Source organism: Cervus elaphus, chromosome 27 (assembly GCF_910594005.1).
Source record: "Cervus elaphus chromosome 27, mCerEla1.1, whole genome shotgun sequence".
In the NCBI taxonomy this organism is placed as follows: Eukaryota; Metazoa; Chordata; class Mammalia; order Artiodactyla; family Cervidae; genus Cervus; species Cervus elaphus.
In genome coordinates, this window is record NC_057841.1 from 43,933,880 (window position 1) to 43,960,511 (window position 26,632).

At 45.0% G+C, this 26,632-nt stretch overlaps 1 protein-coding gene across 4 annotated transcripts in view; it reads left to right on the plus strand.

Annotated features, from left to right (window-relative positions):
- Positions 1-26,632, plus strand: part of PTPRM (protein tyrosine phosphatase receptor type M) — a 645,114-nt gene that overhangs the window by 590,655 nt on the left and 27,827 nt on the right. For 2 of the 4 annotated variants that reach the window (XM_043889723.1, XM_043889725.1), the window contains 3 exons: positions 9,795-9,892; positions 21,493-21,609; positions 22,283-22,333. In XM_043889723.1, coding sequence (XP_043745658.1) covers positions 9,795-9,892; positions 21,493-21,609; positions 22,283-22,333 — 266 coding nt within the window. The remainder of the gene's footprint in view (positions 1-9,794; positions 9,893-21,492; positions 21,610-22,282; positions 22,334-26,632) is intronic. The other 2 variants (XM_043889726.1, XM_043889727.1) reach the window with 1 other exon arrangement.

Below are 26,632 nucleotides of genomic sequence, written 5' to 3' on the forward strand. Positions count from 1 at the left end.
AGAGGAATGGATGCAGCACACACGGTGGATGCTGAGTTTTTTCAGATGTAAGAGGAACACACATACCTGGTGAGCCAGTTCAGGAGAAATAGGGTGATCAGCAAGTTCCTGCTCACCAGTCAACTATGCTCCAATTTAAAAAAGAAAAGGAAGGAAAACAAGTAGAAAATTTTTAAAAAAGAAAGACTTAGGCTGTGTAAAAAGGGTTTTGTTATTGTGTGAGAGCCACGGAAATATAGGAAATATAGTAACAGAAAAGAAAGGAAGAAAGGAAAAGAGAGAAGAAGGAAAAGAAAGAAAAAAAGCACTATTTGACATCATTAATTTAGTCATCACGTTTGACACTGCTTCTTAGCAAGGCATATTTCATAATAGCGCCAATGCCAAATTTCTCTTCTTTTTACTACATTCAAATTGAAACTCCACTGGACTGGTGGCTAAATAAAATTTCTAGTAGACTGGTGAACATCCTATAGTTCTGGACATGAAGGGTGTTTCACATAAGAGTTGCCCTTAGAAAATGCTGCCAGTTGTATTTTTGAGTTTAGATTACATAAAGTAATCTCATGTTTTCCCCATCATAGAATAATTCTCAGTGTTTGCTTCTAAATCTTTAGTTGATTTTTATTGTTCCTTTTAAATGATAATTGGGGGACAAGGATGCTCTTAACAATTCAGGAAAATAAACAGATTGAATCCCATGCAACCAGCCATCTCAGCTTTGCTTTTCTTTTTCTGCAGCTGAAACCCAAAAATTATTCAAAAAATTCCATGATTTTCCCTTATGTAGCTTCAGGGGAGAGCCAATGCATCTATCAAATAAGTGTTGTTAAGGTTTATTCATTATTAATGCGAAAGCCGACTGTTTTCTGTGTCGCCCTTACTCCTTTTGTGACATACCAGATTCAGTCCATAAAGCATGGTGGCATATTTTAACTTTTACATTCAACTACTGCAAAAATGAAAGGCTACTAAATGTAAAATTATAGACATAAGTGTTATGGAAGCATCATATTGAAAAAGCATGTAAAGTTTTGTAATAAAAACTTACTCAGAAGCCACTGAAGGGACGTCTAATGCTCCAAATGTTGAGTAACTGACTTCGTAATACTTTATCTAGATTATCTCCAGCAGCAGTGAAAATAATAATGGATCAGAAATTTAGGGTCAGTTTTATTTATGAGTAAGAGCTTGCAAATGAATGCGTAAATCCTAGGCCCCTGTTTCCATGTCAGTATCCCACCATCAAGGGTCTTCTCCTCTGATGGAGTGAGCCTGAAGCCCCAGAGCCTGACGTGGGCCACGCCTGGCCAGCGCCCAGAGCCCTCGGCCTCTTTGCTGACACCACAACAGTCTTGTGCTAGACTGCTGCTCGGTTTTACCCAGAACTCCCATCTAAGGGCAGCCCCTGTCATCCTCAGTCTGACTCAAAGGTCAGCTCATCCATGACCCACCGGTTCCTGAGCCCGCCCAGCTCAGGCCTGAGCCCCTGTTCCGCACCTGGAGCCTGGCAAGTGGCACTGGGGAGGCCAGAGGGGACCTGACCACCTGCCAAGCCCCTGACCTTCTTGTCCTGGAATCACCGCCGGGAGCCACATGCTGTGAGCCCTGGGGTTCCAGACATCGCTGCCCCGATGTCTCTTTACTGTTGTTTACTATTCATAGTCAATGTTGTCCTGTTTCTTGGGAGTTTTTGTTCAGTAGGCTAGATCCGTCCTTTCTGAACACTGTTGTCCATCTGCACCTTCGGGGAGCTCAGAGGCTCCCCTGGACTTGGCCTTTGGATACTTGGCTCAGCTTTCCAGCCCACTGGGTCCCCTCCTCTGGGCCCTCTTCCTTCCCCCCTTTCCTTCTTCCCTTCCTCCCTCTTTCTTCCTTGTGGCTGTGGACACCTCATCACACGTCAGCCTGAGACAACCAGACACTTCCTCTGCTGCGTTCTTCCTGGAAGGCAGGCTATCCATCTAAAAGATTTCTTCCTAGTTGTGTTTTTCTACTACTCATGAAATCTGAACCCAAAATTTTTGTAAAATTTTTGCATTCTCTCTGAAGATGGCTCCATGTGTGTCCCCTCCCCCATCAGGTGGCAATGAGTCACCCGTACTGGACGTTCCACCCAAGGACCTGACCCCCTTTTCCTCCCAGCAAAGTCACATCCACTCTACAGTTCAGCAGTGCAGGAAAAACAATATTGCAGGAAGAAATACAACTTCCTCCTGACTTTGACTACTGTAGACATAAATACGGGCTTCCAGGTGGCACTACTGATAAAGATGGTCCCAGTGGGAGAAGGCAATGGCACCCCACTCCAGTACTCTTGCCTGGAAAATCCCATGGATGGAGAAGCCTGATAGGCTGCAGTCCATGGGGTCGAGAAGAATTGGACACGACTGAGCGACTTCACTTTCACTTTTCACTTTCGTGCACTGGAGATGGAAATGGCAACCCACTCCAGTATTCTTGCCTGGAGAATCCCAGGGACAGGGGAGCCTGGTGGGCTGCCGTCTATGGGGTCGCACAGAGTCAGACACGACTGAAGCGACTTAGCAGCAGCAGCAGCAGCAGTGGTAAAGAACCCACCTGCCAATGCAGGAAACATAAGAGACTCGGGTTCAATCTCTGGGTTGGGAAGATCCCCTGGAGTGGGTTGCCTGGCAACCCACTCCAGTATTCTTGCCTAGGGAATCTCATGGACAGAGGAGCCTGTTGGGCTGCAGTCCATAGGGTCACAAAGAGTTGGACCTGACTACAGCAAGTTAGCATGCATGCATGCAGGCATAAATACATCGCAGACTGACAGTGGTCTTCAAATGGTTTTGCTTGTGAATCCCCAAAAGAAGTTTGAAAAAATTATGTACCCACTTTGAACATTTTAAGTTGCTATCTAAAATTTTCATCATAAGTTTATATAAGTTTACTTGTTAATAGGAGATAGACAATATTAAATTATTTTCTAAGGTAAAATGAGAATGGATGAAATGAGAATAAATATTTTATGATATTATGATAAATAGACTTTAATCACCTTATAGATTAAAGCATGCCAAATCTGAAAGAAAACACATAAAACTTTCATCCATGGTTGTATCCAGGAAAACTTCAGTGGTCCCACAGAACAGCCCAGCTTCAGTTAAAACAATAAATGTTCCCAGGCTCTGCCACTTTGGATGTTGTGAATTCAGAGCATCTCAGCATGAACCAAAATATCCCATTTTTAACACCAAATTTTGTCCTTCGCAAAGATATGTTTCATAAGGGAAGGCAGGAAGCATTGTGGGTTTCTGCAGTCAGTGTTTCAGTCCATCCCTCAGTTCACACTTGCAGGTCTCTTCACCTGGGCAGTGCCCCATAGTAATAGTTGAGAGAGTGAGGGCTTTGTCATGTTCGAGAAAGACCGCTGTTCCTAGACTCCTTCTCATAGAGATCAGTATAGACAGAGTCCATAAAGCCGCTGAGTGTATGGAAATTATTAATGCTAGTTTGGAAACTATCCACATCCCCCCTGGAAAATATCCATGTGTCTGCAGAGGTGTGTACGTCTCCACTGAAAGTTAGGAGTCCGGGGTTGCTGACCTCACCACACTTTATGTGCACACGTGTTCTTGCCTTATCTGCACCTGGCATAGCCTCAAGCTTCTGTGGAGCAGGGGCTGTGTTTCCATCATTGACTGTGGTATCCCCACCGTCCCAGGATCCTGGCACACAGCAGGCTCACCTGTGGATACAGGTCATACACTCAGATCTCCCCCAGGAGCTGGGAAGGGGGTGAATGAGTAAAGCAAGTTCAGAGGGGCCCTGGTGGGGGATCCTGCAGGGGGTCCCGAGGACACGGCACCTGCAACAGCCAAAACCAAGAGTGGAGACCCGGTCCAGGCACAGAACTGGGGGGCAGGTCTGCCTCGTTCAGGAATCTGGGATTTACTCAGTGGAAACCCCTTGGAAGATTTTTAAGCAGGAAAATGATGCTTTGCAGAGGTGAGCTGTGGCTGAGATGGAAAGAACAGAATGAGGGGGGCCGAGTGTGAGGCTGGGCTGGTCATTCGGGGGCACGTGGCTTGGGCTGGGGTGGTGGAGGATGGAGGGAGTAAACCTGGACGTGCTGGGTTCTAGAAACACTTGGATACAGGGGAGGTTGGTGCTGCTGAGGAGGGCACTGCTCATGAACCTGAGCTTGGGAGGGGCTGTGCTCGTGAACTTGGACTTTATTCTGTAGCAGTAGGATCATGGGACTCTTAAAAGAACACATAAAAAAAATTGTTTAAAAGGTGGTTGACGTGGGTTCCTTCTCTTTTATTCTTGCCGGGATCGTGATGACTTTTACACGCACACCTGTCACATCCGTGGATGCTCACCTGGTGACTGGTGGGGCCGGACCTCAGACTCGGCCCCATGGACACCTCTACGGACTTCTCTCTGCCTGAGTGTCCTTCCAGTAAAGTGGGGGAATGTGAAGTGAAGTGAAGTGAAGTCGCTCAATCATGTCCAACTCTTTGCAACCCCATGGACTATACAGTCCGTGGAATTTTCCAGGCCAGAATACTGGAATGGGTAGCCATTCCCTTCTCCAGGGGATCTTCCCAAGCCAGGGATCAAACCCTGGTCTCCCTCATTGCAGGCAGGTTCTTTACCAGCTGAGCCACCCAAGTAGGGGAATAGTAGTGCCTATTAAGTAGGGCTGTGATTTTTAAATTAATGACATAATATATATTGTAAAACACTCAAAGGAGACCTGGGAAATAGGAAGAGCTCAAAAGAAGTTAGGTTTTATCCTGTTTACAGTGGAATACTGGGGCATATCTGAACCCTTTCTTCCCTTCCAAAAACTCTCATGCATCACTGTGAGCTCCAAGGACCTTGACTTCCTGTGGCTCTAATTAATGCAGAAAACATACTGCATAGACATGAGAATGTGAAAGGGAGAGGGCAGAGTCATCTATCAAGGTCTTGAAATTGTAATTTTTAATATCTCTCACTGCCCATGAGCCAGAGAACTAGTCTCACACAATAGAGCCATTCTTGGATGTCCTTCAGTCACAGCTATTTATTGTTTTTATTCTGCTCTCGTTCTTTCTGCCCCTTCTTGTTGCTGCTCCCCTGGGGGATGGGTGGTGTAAGAACTACCCATCCGCATGTCTCCTTCTCAGCCAAGAGAGGTCTGTGTGTGCCGATGGTCATCAGGGAAACGGAATGTAGTGCTGGCCTGATGCTATTGAAGTTTCCAGGCCTTACTTTCAAATGCTTTGGTCCCCATAGGACAGCTGCTGAGAATAACCTTCCCGCCTATTGTGCCAACGTCTGTAAAGGCATAGCCACACCGATCATGGGCCGCTACCCAGCCAGCAACTGCAGAAACCTGATACCTTCCGGGGTTGTCATCCCAGCTGTTGATGCCGGAGGGACAGGGTTTACAGCATCCTTTGCCTACTGTTTTGGATTCCTTGTCGTAGGAGTTTAGCTGTTTGTCCACCCCGAGAGCAGTCACCAATGACCGCTCCATGGATCACGCTCTTTGTTTTAAAGATACCCCGAAAGTAGTTAAGTAAACATTATAAAAAACCTGTGTCACCTTGACTACCGCTTTGCCCCTCAGTGAAATGGTACAGCCATGTTCCCAGATGATATCTTATGAGTGAAAGTGAAAGCGTTAGTCACTCAGTCATGTCTGACTCTTTGCAACCCCATGGATCGTAGCCTTCCATTCTCCCCCGTTCATAGAATTCTCCAGTCAAGAATACTGGAGTAGGTTGCCATTCCTTTCTCCAGGGAATCTTCCCGACCCAGGGATCAAACCCAGGTCTCCTGCATTGCAGGTGAATTCTTTACTGTCTGAACCACCAGAAAAGCCCCCTCTCATGAGTCAAGTTCCTTCTAAATCAAAAAGAATTGGGACTTCTTGATTCAAAGAGCTTATATTGCAAGTTAGACTATTCAGTAGATTAAAAAGCCACAGATCTTGGGTGTTTCATCTCTGAACAAGACCACCTGATAGATTAGGTGTTAGTTAGGTCAGAGGCGTAGCCAAATGCCTGGATGCTGAATCTCTGTGGTTCTTCGCCACAAGACCAACCCCCTCCCAGGCCAATAAACCCAGAGACTCTTGGGTTAGGTTATCAGAATTTTGTAAAGCTGCACAGTGATTATAATATGCAGCCTGAGTTGAGAACTGTTGGTGGAAGCCAGAATTGCACTCTGGCTCCCAGTGATGGATTGGGTTGAGATTGGAGCGAAAGCGTTGGGAGCAGGGGGACTCCAAGGAGCAACCTGCTCAGTAGTTGGAACCAGTTTCTGCAGCACTGCCAGGCAGCATTCTGGAGGCCAGGGGACCCTCACGCTCACTCTGAAGAAGCCCTTGCAAAAGATGCCGCCCTTTATAATAAATCAGGAAGAAGTAGAGGCAAATGTTCTTTCAAGCTTCTACAGGTAATCTCCAAGACATGTCAAGAAAGAGACTCCTACAAGTATTATCTTTTAATAGTACTTAATATTTATATGAGGCTTCCCTGGTGGTTCAGACGGTAAAGAATCCACCTGCAATGCAAGAGACCCAGGTTGGATTCCTGGGTGAGGAAGATTCGCTGGAGAAGGGAATGGCTACCCACGCCAGTATTCTTGCCTGGAGAATTCTGTGGACAGAGGAGCCTGGCAGGTTACAGTCCATGGCGTGGCAAAGAGTCCACACTCTTAATATAGCACTTTAATAGTAAATAATATGGTTTATAGCAATGCATACAAAAGTACTCATTCATTCACTAATTTATGAGCCCATTCTCTGTACTGGGTACTCCATGGACCCTAAGGAAAGAGCAATAAACGTGACAGCCACATTCCCTCCTCCCAGAAGAACTTGAGATAAATCATCACAGGGGCTCTAGAGTCAGGAAAGGGCCAGTGAGTTGCACCTGGGAGCTTGCCCAGCCTTGAATGTCTCTGTTGGGCACTGAGGGGAGAGGAAGATTTCTTTCTGAAAGCACTTGCATCTGCAATGCTGGGGCACCAGATGCATCCACGGTAGCCATTGTCGTCAGAACTGGTTCTGGAAGTTTCAGAGCAGGTGGCACAGGCCTGTGTGTCTGGTGGGTGTCACCTCTTTGTTTCAGGGTCGCACTGGAGAGACTGTGTGTCTGCACAGAGATGGACTTGGGTTATTTTTTCCTTGTGAATAAGTAACAAGCCGTTAAGTACACAATGGAGACACCTCTCTTCCCGTGAGCTGGAAGCGTAGTGATTGATGAGATCTGATGTTTACTGGTGTCCCCGGTAACCTTGACTGAAGTCACTGAAATCTTCAGCCCGTCCATCAGGAGAATGGCACGCACGCGCCAAGGGACGAGGCAAGCGGCAGGCAAAGCTTCGTGGGGGGCAGCGCTCAAGGTCCCATGAAGGGACTCGGCGCAGAGGCTCAGGAGGTGGGGGGTCTCATGAGGAGGGGAAGAGTGGTCACAGCAGCAGGAAGAACAGTAGACATTTGTATTCAGAGAAAAGGGAGGGAAGCTTGACAGTGAGGAAGAAGAAAAGGTACAGGAAGAGACTGATACTTGGTCAGGAGGAACGGGCGGTGCCTGAAGGGGCCAGGAGTGCCCCTTTTGCTCCGCCAGCAAGTGACCATCAATAAATAGCTTTAAATGCACCCTTTTTTTGTTTCCTTGTTAACTTTTCTGTTGTTGTTTTTTGCATCTTCAGCTGTTTTATGGCCTTGGGCTTTAGAAGCTTTAATTTCCTTAATGTTTGTTGTGTAAGGCAAACGAAGATTAGAAGTTCTTCTTCCTAACCTATGTCTCAACCTACTGATTTCTGCAAAATAATTTGTGGAGAAATATCTCTGTTTTTACTGACCAGATTGTACAGTCAGTGATAGTATATCTCTTGGTGAGATTTTTTTTTTTAAATCTTGACATAGAAAACTTCAAGTATGTACAAAAATAGACAGAATTGTACAATGAATCTTCATGTAGCCATCATCTGGCTTAAAAATTGATCAACTTACAGCCCAAATTGCTTTAAATATACCTCCAACTTATCCTCTCCATTCCTCATACTATTTTAATGTAAATGCACCTTGGGTTGTTGTTGTTTTGGGGTTTTTTCTTGCACCTGGTTTTTGTTCTGACACGTGACTGTGTATAAAATGCCTGAGTCAGCGCTCATTCCACAGAGTCTCAAAATAAGCCTCAGCCACGTTCCTGAAATCAGTATGTAGATAAAGAGAGATGCAGATACTAAGGTCGCAGTGTTATTTTCTGGCTTTTTTCTCTAATTATAACCATCCCAGTGGGTATGAGATGGTATCTTACTGTGGCTGTGGTTTGCATTTTCCTAATGACTAATGATGATAGGCATTAGAGAAATGTCCGTTCAAGTGCACTGCCCATTTTCATTGGTAAATTGGGTTGTTTGTCTTTTTTCATGACTAAGAAACTTGCCCCACATCACACACTCGGTTCAAAGCCAGAGGCAGGTCCTAAACTCACATATTCACACTCCAGACCCTGGAATCTACCACGTCCAGATCCAACAGCACATCTGTCCAGCCCGTCCACCCTTGAAAGCGTTTTCCTCTCTTTTCCCCACATGTCTACTGGTCATATAAAGATTTAATGCTGTTAAAATGGAAGCCACAGCGTAAACGTCACTCTAGAAATACACACCCAACAAAACTGTCTAAATATGTTTTCGGCAAATAATTCTGAGAGCTTGCCACCAGCAGAACCTTAAGAAATTCCTGAAGAATGTATTTTGTGATTGTGAAAAATTAAAAGATGAGCTAGATAAAAGTTCTAAAATTGTTTGAAAGGGAGCAAAGTTGACAAATGTGAAAATATAAACATTGTATTAAAATAGCATCCATGGTGGGCTTCAAAAAGTGATAAACACTATAGAAAAATTGCATGTAAATTGGGAGTGGTCAGAGATAAGTCCTTCATAATTTTAGTAGAAAAGGTTAATATGCTAGTTAACCTTAGATTTTTAATTATGTATTACTGAAATAAGTAGGAACCATGAAGATTTATCCAAAAAAGACTTATGCTATTACATGGAGACCCTCAAACATGTCTGAACATAGAGTTTGGGTCTTTTTTTAAAAATCTGCATTTAAATAAAGTTTAAATTCCAGCTTTCTGTGCCTTTACAGTGTCTATAGCACTGGAATTTTATAACACAGATTTTCCCTCTTTTTTTCCAGTCCACAAAAAGAGCTCCTTAATGCTCAGATCCCAGGAACTAGGAAAGCAGATCATGGTCAGTGACAGGAAATACAAGTGCTCGAAACTCCAAACTCACTGGAAGGTGTTAGGCGAAAATTCTAGAAAGGATTAATTTGACAGCACAGATTAAGAAAAATACTAGAAACCAGAAAAGGCCATCTTTCCTATAGAGGCTCATTTCATTCTATAGACTGCTTCCCTGGATCTCGCCAGTTGTTAGCAGGAAGAGTGATGGTACCCCTTTTTTAAAAAAATCTCACTCTCGAGTATTATAGAAATAAATAGCTAAATGATGAAGAAATAACTTTCTTTCACAGCAGTCATTTAAGAAGGGCAAAAAGGGCTCAAATACAGATGCATTGGATGACATGAGAAAATTAAACCATGAGTGAAAAATTCAGTGTTTCTAAGGGTGCTATTATAGGAAGAGTGCCTCCCGCCACCACATCTACACTAGTAGGGAGAGCTCCGTCCACCTAGAGGGATGAGGGGACTGCCTGCAGCTGTCCAGAGATTTCTTTGTGAGCCCCGGAAGTGCCGCAGGTGCAAGCTCCCAAAGACAACACAAGTCTCTGCTGTGTTTTGCTGCAGGGCCGATGCAGGAGACGATCTCTGATTTCTGGAGGATGGTGTGGCACGAGAACACGGCGAGCATCGTCATGGTGACCAACCTGGTGGAAGTGGGGCGGGTAAGTGGCCTCTCTGCCTCCCAGATGTCTGTTCCTTCCTTAGACACCTGTGTGAAGGAGGGCAGGAGCCAGCCCTGGATGCAGTGTGTCCTTCTGAAAATTCTAACCACTAGGCTCCTCCTCTGGCTTGCTGCCCTTGCTTATAAATTATTGGTAAACATAGCCTGAATTGCTTTCACTTGTTGCGATAGCAACAGACAGGAAAGGCACTCAGGATTTAAAAGCAGTTGTTACCCGGATATATTGAGCACACAACAACACAAAAACACAGTGAAGCACGCGTGCTGCTGCTTGGGTGTCAGAGCACAAAGGGAGCCCCCAGGAGGCAGGCCTGCATTCCCCACCTGGAGGAAAATCCTCCCTGAGAACAGCCCGCAGCCCTGGAGTCAATCCCAGGCTTAGAATTCCAGCATCTCCTCTCGCTTAGATCTTCCCTTTCCTCCCTCTCCTGACCTGTGAAGTGGGGACCACACGCTGCCCCAAGGTCTTAGGTTACTTCATCTGTATTAACTGTGGATGAGCTATTTTTATTTAACCAGGAAATTCTTCAGTAGTTAAGATCTCAGTCATAGGATGCAACAGGATTATTCCTAAAGGGGAATTTGAAAGTAAGAAGACATATAGGAGGCAGCTGCTCTGTTGAATAGTGAGGCCATTTCCATGGTTCTGCTGGAGGACCCGTCACTTCTTAGAGACATTGCCATTGTGAGATTTTCTCTGTGCCTAGAGATTAGCCTCCAACTGAAATATTAGGGGCAGAAGTGATAGAGGGGTTGTTTCTTAAGATTCTCTGTCAGCCTTAAAGAAGAAATCCTGCCATTGACAACTCGGTTGCATCTGAAGGATGTCAGGTCAGGTGAAGTAAGCCACTTAAACAGGGCAGGCTCTGGACAATTCCACCCATAGGAGCGAATGATGGAGAAGAGTCAAGTCACAGAAGTAGAAAGTACAGGAGTGGGCGCCAGGACTTGGGGGAGGGGAAGCTGGGGTTGATGTTCAGTGGGTGTTGAGGTCTCAGTTACACCAGAGGCACAAGTTCTAGATATCTGCTGTACAAAACTAGCTTGTAGTCAACAATACAGCGTCACCCACTTAATTTGTTAGGAGGGTAGACCTCCTGTCAAGTGCTCTTAATATATATACACACACACACACACACACACACATGCACAAAGCCCAAGGGCATGTAAGAAACCACGGGAGGTGGTGGATATTGCCCCGACCTTGGTTGTAGTGCTAGTACCAAGGGCATTCACTATGTCAGAAGCCGTCCAGTTGTGCACCTGAAGTTCTCTGTATTGGGTTGGCCCAAAAGTTCATTCGAGCTTTTCCTTAATACCCTACGGAAACCCGAATGAACTTTTGGGCCAACTCAGTACATCAGTTACACTTCTTCAATAAAGCTGTTCTTACAAATGGATTTTCAGAAGGTCTCAGGAAGCACAAACCAGGAAGAAGAGAGACTTAAAAAGTGGGAGGTAGTTAAAATTCTAGCAAAGATGGCAAGCCAAAGAACCTGGAAATCCTCCTTTTACAAACATCCTGAAATTGTAGATAAAATGTAAATGAGTTTTAATGTATTTAATATAAAATATAAATGTATATGTAAACATAAATGTTAAAAATGTTTAACTTAGCTCTTAAGAAAGTAAACTACTAGAGAACAGAGAAGAAGCAAGGACTAGAGACCAGAGAAAGGGAAGGGGGCAACAGGCTCCCACTAGAGGCTGACATGATGGTGCCCATGGGTCCTGACAAATGGGGTAGGGCTTTAGTCTCACGAGCTTGGATCTTGAGTTCTAAAGCCCACCAAGAACAGGAGGTAATGCCTTGGACACGTACAGTGCTAAGAATCTGAACTGAGATGGCCACATGAAACCTAAACTCACAAAGGGTAGATGCTCTGATAAAGGGCCAAGGGGGAAATGAGGGAGGGGCAAAGGAGAGGGAAGCCAGCCGGGCACCAGAACAGAGAAGTGACAGCGGCAGATGGGTCCTCACTAGGCTCTGGTGAGAAAAAGCTTCCACTAATTCATGGGTCAAAGCACAACACCCTCATATCACTCAGAAAATACTTAGAACTGTGAATCATGAAGCATCATGTAGTAAATGTGTAGGATGCCGAGCAAATGGTACCCAAAGTATATATATATGTTTTTCAAGGTTGTTATTAGAAGATTAATTAAGCATCTAATTCAAGAAGATAAATGAGGAACAGGGTAAACTAAAACAAGAAAACAGTAACAACAGACCAGAAAGTTATTAAATAAAAATCAAAGAAACAATAATAAAAATCACCATGATCAAAAAGCTTTTGTGGAAGGACTGATGAAATTGACAACCATCTGGCAATCAGAAGAAAAGAAATCAGAAATAACAAATAGTGGGAATATGATACATTTTTAACATAACAGATAATAGGAATAACAATAAATGTGAAAATTTAGATAAAATCAACAATTTTCTTAACAAATTTGATTTTCCAAAACTGTCTCAAAAAGAAATAGAAATTCTGAAGAAACAAAAATTATTTAAAAAGTGAATTATAGTTTAAAAGTGACCCATGGAAAGTGTTACTCCCAATTGTATTGTAGATATATTCTGCTAAATACTCAAGGAATGGGTAACTCAAATCTTATAAAAATTTATTCTGAGAAGAGAAAAAGACTATTTCCCCATTTTATTTTAAGAGGCTAATATAACCTTGATATCAAAACCAGACACGAACATACCAAAAGGGAAAATGATAGACACTGCAAATCAGGAAGAAATAAATACATCAACAGATCAAAAACTGAGAGCCCAGATGTTGATGAAGGCATTTGTAGGAAAATGTGTAATTAGTGGGAAAAACATGAGCTTTTCCATCAATTGAACTGGCACGTTTGGTCATTCATGTGGACTAAAAGAAAAGCCCCAAATTGAATACTAAATAAAACCAAAAGTTTTAATGCTTTAAATGTTTTAATGCTTTAAAACTTTTAGAAGCAAATACGGAGGGCACATTTATGTCCTTTGTTTTAGGAGTGTTTCGAAGAGGCCAAAAGCTCAACACATTAAGAAAAGGACAGGGAAAATTGACCATTAAAATGTAAAAGTTTCTATAAAGGATATTGGTAAAGTGACGAGACAAGAGGGGAGAAGCTATGGGACTATTAGATAAAGTATAAAAACTGAAAAAGCACAGGTTTACTGCCAACAGTGTAAAAGCCATTTACGCCTTTGGATTCCCTGTCTCCTGGGAGATGTTGAGAGCAAGGAAGCTGGCCTGGGGGGATCAGGGGAGCTCCTTGTGTGACTAGCCTAGAAGGGGTTGCTGAACTCCCCACCACCAGCCCCTCACCTGGGCAGTGTAGATATCATGGCACCTGCTTTATAGGGATCTTGTAAAGATTAAATGAGTCTCTACGTGGCTGGTGGTTAGAGAAGTTCCCGCCCCATTCTGAGGACTTCCTAAACATCAGCATTTAACCCTTACCTTTTCTCCAGCACAACTGAGACCTATAGTGGCATTTATGAATTACCTTTCTTGGGACTTCCCTGGTGGTCCAGTGGCTAAGACCATACTCCCAATGTAGGGCCCCAAGTTTGATCCCTGGTCAGGAAACTAGATCCTGTGTGCCTCAACTAAAGATCCTACATGCAACCAAATAAGCAAACAAATAAATACTTTAATAAATTACCTTTTCACCCCCAAATCAATACTTTGCTATAAAAGGAGTAATGACTACTGAAAAAAATTTTTTCAACTCTGCCATAAAAGCAAACTCCTTTCAGGGAGGAGACAGCATTATAAATTTGTGTGGTCTCTCCCTCCTGGAGCTCAGGAAATGCCCAGCAAAGTGAACAAAGGAGAATTTGCCCCACTTAGAGCAGTTAGTATCCACTAGGTTCACTGTGAAACAGCCAAGCTCAATGTTTTACCTGTTTCTTCCCCTGAAATGTATGATTGATTCTGAGTCCTCACTCATCTCACACACAGTGTTGACTGCCTCGTGTGTTGAGGAGGAAGAGACATGGAGACTGCCTCACACTGCTTTGCTTTCCCAATAACAATATTCCTTGAGTTATTTACCAGATTTTACGTATAGTCAAAGCTATGGTTTTTCCAGTAGTCATGTGTAGATGTGAGAGTTGGACCATAAAGAAGGCCGAGTGCCAAAGAATTGATGCTTTTGAACTGTGGCGTTGGAGAAGACTTTTGAGGGTCCCTTGGACTGCAAGAAGATCAAACCAATCAATCCTAAAGGAAATCAACCCTGAATATTCAACATCCCTGGAAGGACTGATGGTGAAACTGAAGCTCCAATACTTTGGCCACCTAATGTGAGGAGCCGACTCATTGGCAAAGTCCTTGATGCTGGGAAAGACTGAAGGCAGGAGAAGGGGGCGACAGAGGATGAGATGTTTGGATGGCATCACTGACTCAGTGGACATGAGTTTGAGTAAACTCCAGGAGCTAGTGAAGGACAGGGAAGCCTGTCGTGCTGCGGTCCCTGGGGTCGCAAAGAGTTGGACACGACTTAGCAACTGAACAACAACGTATTTGCATCAGAGCTCACTTCAAATCCTCCAGAGAAGGAAATGGCAACCCACTCCAGTATTCTTGCCTGGAAAATCCCATGGACGGAGGAGCGTGGTAGGCTACAGTCCATGGGGTCACAAAGAGTTGGACACAACTGAGCTTCACTTCACTTAAAGTAATCCCAAGATAAATTACTTTGAAAAGTAGGTAATTATTAAAAATAACAACTACTACTGGATTTTTTTTTTAAATAAAGGCATGCGCGTATTTTTTGCTTAATTGAAATTTCAAAATGTGCTGTCTCAGGACCCAATGACTAGACATGAGCTGTTTTCATATGATAAACCCTCTTTCTTTAAGGAAAACTCGGGACAGCATGGTGTTTGGCTAACAGGTCAAAGGAAGACCATGCTATGAAATTATTCCAGTGAAAAAGCCTCAGACACTAGAGCCCAATGTCTGTTGGACATGACACCTTTTACTGGGATGCAGGCTTCACTCTGAGTTACCTGCCTTGGAATAAATAGGTGGTCTCTGTTCCTTCCATCAGGACCCATCCCATATAAGGTGGCCCCTGATGATATTTTTGATGGAAACAATTCTTGCTGACAAATAGCCATGGACACTTCAGCTAATAGTGTGCAGCTAATAGTGTGCAGCTGAAGGGGAGAACAGGGGCCAGGGTTCAAGTTCAACCTTAAATGGAAGCCCACAGCCTCGTAGAAACTGGTAATTTTAGTCTGGTAAGCTTATTTATATATATATATATATATATATATATATATATATATATATATATATATATATATATTTTTTTTTTTTTTTTTGGTAAGCTTATTTAAAAAAAAAAAAATCCTTCCAGATCCTCACCCGGTTTACAGGGATGTGGTAAGCTCTAAGAGTCCTCCCCTGCCACCGTCAGCCCCATGGACTGGCCTGAATTCATTTGTGATGTGCTTCATGGCGTCTGTCCTTGAAACGTCTGGTGCAATCTGGGGGTGTTGACAAGAGGTCACATGCCCTCCGGGAAAAGGTCAGACCTAATTCCAGGCCATTTCCCATTGTTCATCTAGCATGTTTGTCAAGAGACGACATGCCCATCTTCCACGCTTGGAAACAGCGACGACAAACCACTGAAGAAATGAAAATGACATGGTTTTTAAGGGCAGCAACTAGCTGCTTACCGTGTTGACTGCACACAGCGGGTGCTTCATGAATCAGGCATGAGCCAGGCTGACGCTGTTTGTTTACACAGACTTGATTCATTAAGTCAGAGCCCAGCAGCTTTCCCCGGATCTCTGCCCTGGAGCGCCCTGCATTAGGCCGCTGTAATTGCCCCTGTTGGAGCCTCTGGGAGGCCTCCGGTCCCGGCACCTGTGCAAAGGACTCAGAAGCCACACTTCCCTCCTGCAGGGCTCCCCCCATACACCTGCCAGAACCCGTCATCATCTAAGGCTTCCTGGCCGCCCCTGTGCATCCCCCACAGCCCGCGTGTTGTGGGAAGGGACCCTCGTCAGTTTCCTTGGCACCTGCCGACAGCCGCACACCTGGCATGTAAATTGCGTCGGATGTGTTGTGGTTGTTTTCCCTCTTTAATGAACCCACTGGAGGGACCCTGAGCCCTTTATCCAACGCCTGGTTCCCGGGAACTCCCACCGACTCTGCTGTGTTGTTGTACTAATTCATCTGCCAAAAGTCTGGGAACCCAGTCTGGGGCTCTCCCAAAGGAGGTTCTTTTTTGCACTGGTAATTTAAGCTAATGATTTCTAAACATATTTAGTCAGTTTGATGAAGACTTCATTAGGATGTAACTGTTTATTAAAAATCCAAATGAGATCTCGGAGTCATGTAGGAAGATGATTGTTAAGCTTCCCTGAATATTTCTGATAACAGGTGGTAAACAGTCTTGGAGCCATGAGAAGCAGGAACCAGAAATGCTCACCCTCATCAATATATAAGGGATGCCAGGGAACCGATGGATGCTTTAAAGATTATCATCTTCCCAAAGAGATTGACTTGTAATTCCTTTCACGTTTGTCACTAAAAGAGTGACAAAAGAAAAAGTTAAAGATGAACACTGGATGTCAGAAAAAGCTCTAATTCACATACAAGATGGCCTTCCCTGGTGGCTCAGATGGTAAAGAATCTGCCTACCAATGCAGAAGACCCAGGTTTGATCCCTGGGTTGGGAAGATCCCCTGGAGAAGGGAATGGCTACCCACTCCAGTATTCTTGCCTGGAGAATCCCATAGACAGAGGAGCCTGCCGGACTATAGTCCATGGAGTCACAAAGGTCGGACATGCCTGAACGACTAACACTTTGACTTCTTCACCTACAAGGAAGATGTATTAAGGTTCCAAGTGCACCTGGAGCCTTAATACAAAGAACACTTGCTTTTCTACAAGAACCACCAGATCCAGGATCAATGGAAGAAGTAAGAGAGAGGAAAGATTTTCCCCCTAATAACATGTGGAAATAGTTTAATAGTAAAAAAAAAAAACAAAAAACATAGGTAATATATAGCAATACAAAATAATAATTTTTTTACAGAATCTCTTAAGCTGTTCCAAGACATCCAATTCACATGTGAAAGGGAAGAGACAGATTATTTTTGTAGGCATTACTGAAATTTTTCTGTCTCGAACTCTCACGATTGCCTTTTATCGATCTTTTTTTTAATGAATTGGGTATTTAAGTTGACATTTTGTGACCTGAGTAAAGATAGCCTTGACCTTGGATGACCTTATACTAATTCAGTAAGTATTTCCTCTGTATTTTGATCCACCATCAGCCGTCATATTAATGTAACTGACTCAAGCCTTGCCTTCCTCTGTGACTTTGAGATGAAACTAGAAAAACAGAGAAAGTCTGCACCATCCCCATTTTACAACTGAAAAATGGAGGCACCAGGAGAGGGACACACACTCATCATTGTCCTCAGTGGTGGCAAGTCTCCGTCCTTTGGCAGGATGATTTAAATTTCAGGAATAGCTAAAAGTCACGGCCAATCTGTTGAACAAGGTGAGGAACAAGCAGCCTGGGTATATGTGTTTCTTCAAAGTGCTTATGGTTTGTCATGTAGTTAGGTAGGAAAGAAAAGGAACAGGACATTTTACCAAGGAGGTCTGCAAGATGACGCTTAGAATTCCACAGGAGGCATCGGGCCACGTGTTTCTTTACAGCAGATGAAAAGAAATATTACGGATATGGATGTGACCTTATGCATATTCTAAGTATTGTATATCCATTAATTAAGAGATGCTAATGGAAGATGGCAACCCACTCCAGTGTTCTTGCCTGGAGAATCCCAGGGACGGGGGAGCCTGGTGGGCTGCCGTCTATGGGGTCGCACAGAGTCGGACACGACTGAAGTGACTTAGCAGCAGTAGCAGCAGCAGTGGAAGACCAGATAGAAAATCAGAAGCCCTGAAGAAGGAGGTTGAAGCAGGAGCCTGAAGAGGGACTTGCTGGTGCCATGAAGTGATTCCCCCAAATTCACACCATCCAGACCTCCAGCGGTTAGAGCAGGCTTCAGATGTGCTGCCCAAAGGAGAAGGCAGGGCCGAACGTGGCAGGTGTCGGAGGGAGGAGCTGGGACCTAGGACAGGCCAGGTACTGCTTTATACAGACTGTCTCACTTACTCTTCACAGTCTCCCTAAGAGCAATGCTATAGTCCCACTTTGTGCATGAGGAAACTGAGGCTCAGGGGTTCACATCACCGGCTGCAGCACCACCACAAGTCGGCAAGTAAAAGGCCAATGCACCTCCATCTGACTTCATCACACAGGGGCCAAAGAAATCTGGGTATTTAACTGAGTGAATGTTCTCATTGCTGTGAGATCTCTGTTGAAGGCAAAAAATCCTGCACACTATAGACCTGTTTCTTTTGGAAGCTTCGCTGGCAGGAGGCTCTTAACCAGGGCTCTTCAGTCACTGTGCTTCCCTGCAACGTCCCAACTCTTGTCAACAGCGTCCCCAGCAAAGCCACGCTCAGCCGGCCCCTGACACAGCTGTTAATAGAACGTGGTCACTCTCTCTCTGGATGTCTTTTTAGAAAGAGTCTGCTGAAAACCCCTTGATGGATCAAAACTTGTACCAGCGCCTTTGTCTTTTTGCTGCCTGCCGCCTCCTCGATGGTTGTGTCTGTTTGATGGGGCAGTGGTGGCCACAGTGAAGGGCTGACTTCATCCTCCATGATCACAGGCTTCTTAGCAAAATGAGTCCTTGGCCCGGCACGGAGCACAGAAACAGACCTTCACGGTCTGCCCCAGCCTCCATCCTGCCGCCCAAAGAGCTGGTGATACGGGAGCATCCACAAAACGGAGCCACTTGTGATCAGGGATATGAATGGAGGATCCTGCCATTGGATGTGTCTCTTCTTCCTGCCCCTTCCCCTCCTATCCCCTCCCACCCCAAGAGGCCAGGCAGCTAAAGTCATTTCAGGGCTGCCTATTCAGTATCTGTCCCTGAAGCCGGGCCTGGAGAGACTGAAGACAGCATAATTGACCGTGAGCTTCTCCTCCAAAGAGCCCTGCTCTTGAGACCTGTCTGCAGCCTCTCCCAGCCACCATCCACTCATCACTGGAGCAAGTGCCTCTCAGTCCTTGAGCCAGCCTCTCATTTCCTCCTTTCAGGACATGAGCCAGGGCGAGAAGGAAGCGGGGTTGGGGGCAATTCGGCCGGCCCTGGCCCCTGCTGGCTCTCCCCTCGAGCTGGCCACTGGTGAGGCCATGGTCGTGAGAACCCAGGGTCTCAAAGCAGAGTCCAAGCAGGAAGAGCTGGGTCTGACAGTCGTGATACTCTGGAAGAGGAGTGTTTGAAAACTGTGGCTCCTCTCGGCTCCACTGAGTGTGAAGCTCTCCCCACCCGCACGTCACAGGACCCTTTGCTAATTCCTGCGTGCATGCAAGCATGCTCAGTCATGCCCAGCTCTTTGCAACCCCGCCAGGCTCCTCTGTCCATGGTATTCCCCAAGCAAGAATACTGGACTGGGTTGCCATGCCCTCTTCCAAAGACACCCTGAAGGTCACAGTAATGTGTGGCCAGCCTGGGAGCTACAGCCCGAGTGTCCGGGGTTCTCTTACTTTATTGTACATGGGATCATTTGGGCTGCTGGCTAAAAATGACCCTTTGTGCAGGCAGTTAGAAATCCAGGAGTTATTCTGCTTCCTGTACTGTTTCACGTTTGTGAATTTTAAAGCCGGCAACCATGCCCCGTTGTAGGCAGGGGCCCATCATGCACCCCCGCCACCCTCCACGATGACAAGCAGGCAGCAGCCTCGGCCACGGGGTGCCCAAGTGATGGCCGGATGGAAGCGGCCCTAAGATGCCGGGTAACTGGACGAGTGTGATCAGGGCCTGGCATTCTGGGCTGAAGACTGTCTGGTGCCTTAGGTGGTGAGGAAGCCGTGCGGGGAGCACAGTGCGGCAGCATGGTCAGTGGAGAAGAGCGTCTGGTTCTGCCGCACCTGGGTTCCAACAGATACCCACTAACCACTGGTCTAAACATCCATGTCCACAAAACGTAGAGGCCAGGAGGCGACTCAAGCCCGGACTCCACATGGAAAGCCTGCATCCAGAAGGAAACATACTTTCCTCTTGATACAAGTCCAAGCAGTTAAAAAGATACTAAAGTGAACCCAATTTAGAAAGGTTTTGAGTAGGCTGGAAACAGATGTGGCAAGCCATTTCAGGATATTTTGGGAGACGAAATGGGAGGACAGGATGCAGAATGGCTTGGCCACCGCTTCTGGGCCCGCCCAGCCAGGTGCCTCTGCTTGGAGAAGGCTGCCCACAAGCACCTCTTTGGAAGGAGGCTTCCTTTCTCCTAATGACCACTCCTCTGGGCCCCAGGGGCAGAAATAAGTAATAGAAAGCCCTCTGCTTGCCTGCAAGTAATAAGCAGGCCATCACCCAGTGTCATAGCAACAGAGCTGGCACATCTTATCAGACCATCAACAGAGAGCTCACATCCATGGAGGAAAGATTTTGAAGGGGTGTGGCATTTGAGATACTCTTCAAAGAACAGACGAAATGTTCAGCTGGACAAATTGTGTGTCTGGGAGGGGCCTGAGTAGGAGTCTGGACCATGAGGTCTGCTGGGGGATTGGACAGACCACTTGTCTCTGAACATAAAATACATGTGGCTTGAAAGAAGGGTAATGAAAATATAAGGATGAAGATGCTAGTCTAGTTGCAGCCAAGTACAAAAAAGACCTCTACGTGCCAGGCCAAAGTTAATTTCTCTTTAATTTCACGGGCAGTCATTGGAAACAGAAGTTTACTGAGCAGAGCAAGTCAGTGCCAGGGGGACCACACTTGGAAGGGTTTTTGCAGCTGCTTGAGGAGGGGATGTCCACACAGGAAGTTAGCAGGGCCTTAACAAAGATGGTGGCGGAGGGAATAAAAAGCCGGAAAACATATTTGAAAGCTGTTTCAACAGCTTGCTCGACTTGGCACTTGGTTGGGTTTGGGAGGAGGATCTCCAGGCTTTGTGCTTGGGTGACTGAAGAAATCATTAACACGGGGAGTTCACCAGGTTTTGTACACTGAATTTACTTAGACAAAAAATGAATCTGTAATTGTAACTTGAGAAAAACACATAGCTATTGCCTTCTTCAGGAAAAAAAAAAAAATCTCTAATCTTGACTTTTGGCTCCAATTTCCGGCTTGGTCCTCCTCCAAAATGTTCCATCAATTTCTGAAACTAGAAGAAATTTAAAGTTCAGAGGAGCTAAAATATTGCAAGCCACCTTTTGTAGTTTATTTTTCCAGGCCACTCCTGAGTAGAAATAGACAGGAAATGAATGGTTACTGTAACTGGGATATTTGTAGTATAAATACATTCTGTTAACTTTAGACCATATTCCTAGGTTTTATTCCTCCCATGACTCAAATTGTGTTTTATTCTGGGGAGAGAAAAAAATATACAGGTGATCTAAAAGAACAAAGTTAAGCTATATTTCTGATTTTGTGCACAAATTGTATCCTATAAATTATACTGTGACCCAGCATTTAGAGAACTCCAAAAAAAAAAACCCACTTTAGCCTCATTTCCTTTGTGTTTTCTAAAGGTCAAATGCTGCAAATACTGGCCAGATGACACGGAGATCTATAAAGACATTAAAGTTACCCTAATAGAAACAGAGCTACTGGCAGAATATGTGATAAGAACATTTGCTGTTGAAAAGGTAAGCTTTCACACTATTTTTGAAAAGCTACAGTCAGACATTAGTGATACCAGCCTCATTAACTTATCCAGGATAATTCATCCATGGTCTCACCTGAACGCAGGTAGGCTGTAGCCAGTGATGACTCAAGACTGCATCCTACCCTCTGGTCCTGCAGCACCTCACTTCCATCTTTGAAGCAAATCATTCCCATTTCATAGGAATACATATTTTGCCACTAAACCAAAAGATAGACCTAGCTGTCCACTTCCTTTTTCTTTTCAACCTGGTTGGTATTGTTCAGCCCGTCTCTCTGTCATTGTTCGGAGGCAGTCGATAAATGTCCTTCATGCTGTATATCCATGTGGGTTCCCCGGTGCTGAGTTAGCATCAGCGTGGAGACACAGGTTCTAACTCCTCCTGGATACCCTTCACATCCTCGAGGCTTTCTCATCCTGTGGTTTCATGCAGATGATGGACTTTCCAGGTGGAAGTGTCTACCTGGAAACATACATAAGTAGACACAGGACGCTTCTGCATGAACCAGCTTGTCCATTCACTCCCTCCCATGCTGGTTTCAGCCCTCGGTCCCTGTGGGTGTGGCGTCCCAAATGCTCATCCCACGCGCATGGATGGGGCTGCTGCTCTGGGCATAACAGGGAATCTCCTTACCCCCCTCTTTCTGCCAACATAGGGAGGGCCCGGAGGAGAAGCACACTGCAGTCCGTCCCGAGAAGTGTCACAGGTAGGCTGCGGGGGGCGGGGAGTGGAGGTGATGTGCCCGGCGAGTTCTCTGCCTTGCTGTCCTCCAAGAAGGGGACCCCTGGTGTTGTCTCTGGGGTCCCCAGGCTTCTGTCCAGAGCTGGTTCTCTGCGGCTGAACCCTACACTGGACCTAGCAAAGCTGGCACGAGTTGCCCAGTGGTGGGCACCCTTAGAGACCCAGGATTGTAAGTGAACCTCTGGGCAGTTGGTTCCAGCCCTTATTCCCCCTGCATCTCAACGCAGTCTCCAGACTAACGAGACCAGTTGTGGGAAATGAAGAAATGGCAGCGTTTGCCTCCTGGCTCGTTTACCCCGATGTTTTGAACACCTCTCTTGGCTTTCAAATCCCTATTTGTCATAGAATCACAAGGCTGAAGAGACTTTCGTTTATTTTAATCTGTTTCTCATACTATTTAGCATTTTTTTCCCTTAGCCTGTCTTTTTTAATAAGCAGACAGGAGGCTTGAAGACTTCAAAGAATGTGGAGTTCTGGTTGACTCAATTCTTTAAGTTCTGAACCTCACACTTTGATGTCAGTTTTTTTTTTTCCTTTTTAGGCAGAATCAGGAGGGAAAAAAAGAAAAGCATATGGAGGATTTTTGTATGGCTCTTGGCAAGAGCACTCATGAATAACTGCATTAAAACAGATAGTGATAAAAGACCCCGAATATATTTTTTCTTTAAAAAAAAAATCATCCAAAAGCCATCACTTAAACATGGAGTTCTTTGAACAATAGTCAGCTCTTTAATAAGCTGAAAATGCATCTCACTGGCTAAAGGAAGGATTTGTTTGTTTCTTTGCTCTTTTTTTAACCTCTTAGTGTTCTCTATCCCCAGCTGCACAGAAATGTTTCTGAAACACCCAGTTATTTTAGTCCTAAGACAACCAGCAAAGAGCTGGTGGAAGGGAAGGAAGGATGAGGAGCTTGTTAAGGCATTTGGGGAAATCAGAATGACATGTTAGTGATTTTCTAACCAGGCAATTGGAATCTTTAAGGAAAACAAATCGTTAGTACTTCTGCGGAGCACTTCTTGTAGGTTTTAAACTTCCTCATTAGAAAGGAAACTTTAAAAAAAGAGAGAGAGAGAAACAACCAAGTGAAGTGTGTGCTTTGAGAGTCCTGCAGTTCTGATTCTATTTTGAGACAATTTACATCAAGGGACCTAAAGGTGAAAAATAGGTTTGGGCTTCATTCTGCAAACAAGCAGGAAGGTTTGCAAGTTGAAACTGATCAATGCCTGTTTTGCATGGGGCGGTCCTCTCTCCTTTCCCATGAGGCTGATGACCTGGAGCTGAACAGATGTTAAATGACAAAGTGCCCATCCTGGCTGGAGGAAGACAGCTGAAAAGCTTCTGTGGATCTAAGCTATCGGGGGAATCTATCCCCACTGATGCTGGAAGCAAGGAAGCTGGCTATAAACACCAAACTCCCTCTGCAAGGAGGTGCCTGGGGCTCGGAAAAGCAGGAATATGGCCTGGAACCTGTCAGAAAGAACATGCACCTAGGGATTCATCCATCCCACACTTACTTATCAAGCACCCTCTCTGAATTAGGCTCTACTAGGCATCTTCCTTCCCATTATAGTACAAGGAGAGTGAAGTAAATATCACACCTTCTATTATTATTGTTCAGTCACTAAGTTGTGTCCAACTCTTTGTGACCCTATGGACTGCATCAGACTTTCCTATCCAGACTTTCCTATCCCTCACTATCTTCCGGAGCTTGCTCACACTCATGTCCGTTGAGTCAGTGATGCCATCCCACCATCTCATCCTCTGTTTCCCTCTTCCCCTCTTGCCCGCAATCTTTCCCAGCATCAGGGTCTTTTCCAATGAGTTGGCTCTTCACCTAAGTTGGCCAAAGTATCAGAGCTTCAGCTTCAGTATCAATCCTTCCAATGAATATTCAGGGTTGATTTCCTTTAGGATTGATTGGTTTGACCTCCTTGCTTCCCAAGGGACTCTCAAGAGTTTTCTCCAGCACCACAGTTCAAAAGCATCAACTCTTTGGCACTCAGCCTTCTTTGTGGTCCAACTCTCACATCCGTACATGACTACTGGAAAGACCATAGCTTTGGCTATACAGACACCTTTATATAGCATTAATACTTATTACAATTTATATATATATAATGATGATACTGATTTATATCACATTCAGTCTTGTTGAGCAAACTCCGGGAGACATTGGAGGACAGAGGAGCCTGGCATGCTACAGTCCATGGGGTCGCAAAGAGTCAGACACGACTTTGTAACTGAACAACAACAAAATCTTGTTCATGAAAAACAAACAAAAATATACTTGATATCAACTTGCAACGTGTTGGGACTGTGATCACCAGTCACATCTATGATCTATCCCCCCAAATATATTACAAAACAGCAAAAGAGGGAACTGCCTCATCCGTGAACAAGAGTGAGAGGTGACTCAGAAGCCACTCCATTGCTTGTCTCATCAGTAGTGAGCACATTAGAGAGCAAGGTTTATTTTGGGAAGAGGTTTGCTGCATCCCGGACACTAACATTTACCCTGCTGAGAGAATGAGTCTTGCATCAGTTGGATGCCCCTTCCCCACCGCATGATGGATGGAGTTCAGAATCTGGGGATGCTAGATCTGAAACCTAGCAAAGCTAGAAAAAGAAGTGCTCAAAAAAAATTAAAATTAACAGTGTATCGTGGACATAAGTGCTCTCTTGTCCTCTTTGGAATGAAGAAATATTTATTATAGGCTTTCCTGTTTCCTGGGACCACCCCTGCCCCATCGTCCTATGTAAAGCCAGGGGAGCACTCAGAGGTGACACAAGCTCACCATTTGTCTTCTGCTGGAGGCTTTGGCCAACTGTTATCATGGTTTCAGCAAGAGGAAATGTGGGCTCCTAACCACCTAGGAATCTTGCTGTGGGTCACAGAGCATATTTAGCAGATGACAGTGTTGATTTTCCTTTGTGAACCCCTGACGGCTTAATTCCTTAATGCTTAAAGCAACTAAAGAACAGTATGATTTTCTAAGAGAAATGAAGCTTCCGCACTTTTGTGTTATTAAACCAAGATAAATGAACACCCTGATAGCAAACAACTCTTATCTTTAGAACCTATAGTTGTTTGCCTCTTCTAGTCTTTCAAAGCACATAAATTTCTTCCTGGCTAAGTTTCCACAAACAGTGACTGATGGTGAACATAGGGTTCCTGGACAGTTTGTGTTGAGATAGTAAAACCACACCCAGGGCCTAACACAGAGATGGTGTCCAGGAAACAGTGCTGGAAAGAGAGAAGGGGGAAAGTCAAAGTTTTATCTCAGGTTACCTCCAGCCTTGATTCTGGAGGTAATTGTTTTCAAAACAGACTCTTATTTTAAAACACAGTCTTCATGCATAGATTCATAGTTAGGAAGAAAAAAAATGGATAAAAATCAATTTAATGTACTTAGTTGCTTGGTCACATCCAGCTCTTTGCAACCCCATGGACTATAGCCCACCAGGCTTTTCTGTCCGTGGGAGTCTTCAGGCAAGAATACTGGAGTGGGTTACAGTTTCCTTCTCCAGGAGATCTTCCTGATCTTCCTGATCTTCCAGAGATGGAACCGATGTCTCCTGCATTGGCAGCTCAGATTCCCTGAGCCATCAGGGAAGCACATAAATCAACTTAGTTATTCTCAAAACAAAAGTAAATTAAAAAAAAAAAAATGCTTGAAGTCTGTTTCCTTCCGCCTCCCCTTCAGTTGTATGGTGGACCACCCTCCCTCTTCAGTTTATTGATCCAACAGAATTCCAGCAAAAATACTTCTTGGTTTCCATGGTTCGTGTTTGCTGACATGCCTGCTTCCTGAAAGCCGACCACTGAAGACAGGGTGCACCATCTCCACATCTCTGCCACTCCAGACCCTGGAGTCAGACCTGAAGAGCTGCATGTGCATCTGAGTGTTGGTGACCAGATGCATGGATTCAGTGTTTACCCCGATTAGAAAGAGAAGCCTAACAAACTTGAGTTCCAATGAAAAGTGGTCCTCTGGCCGGTCTGGATGGAAGCGGTCCTTCTTCCAGGAGCCTTCCTGTGCCCATCGGCGTGTGTGCAGCCCAAGTGCCTGGCGTAGATGGCACTAGGACGTGGACGAGCTGAACAGGGGTCTGCGTCTCGGCGGCTTGTCTCGAGACATAAATACCCCTTAGACCCCTCCCGCCCCGATCTGTGTCTCGGGGCTGGCTCCTCACACCGTAGGATGTGAGTGACACACAGACTGTTAACAGAGCCTACAGCTTAGGGAGGAGGCTCGAGGAGTCT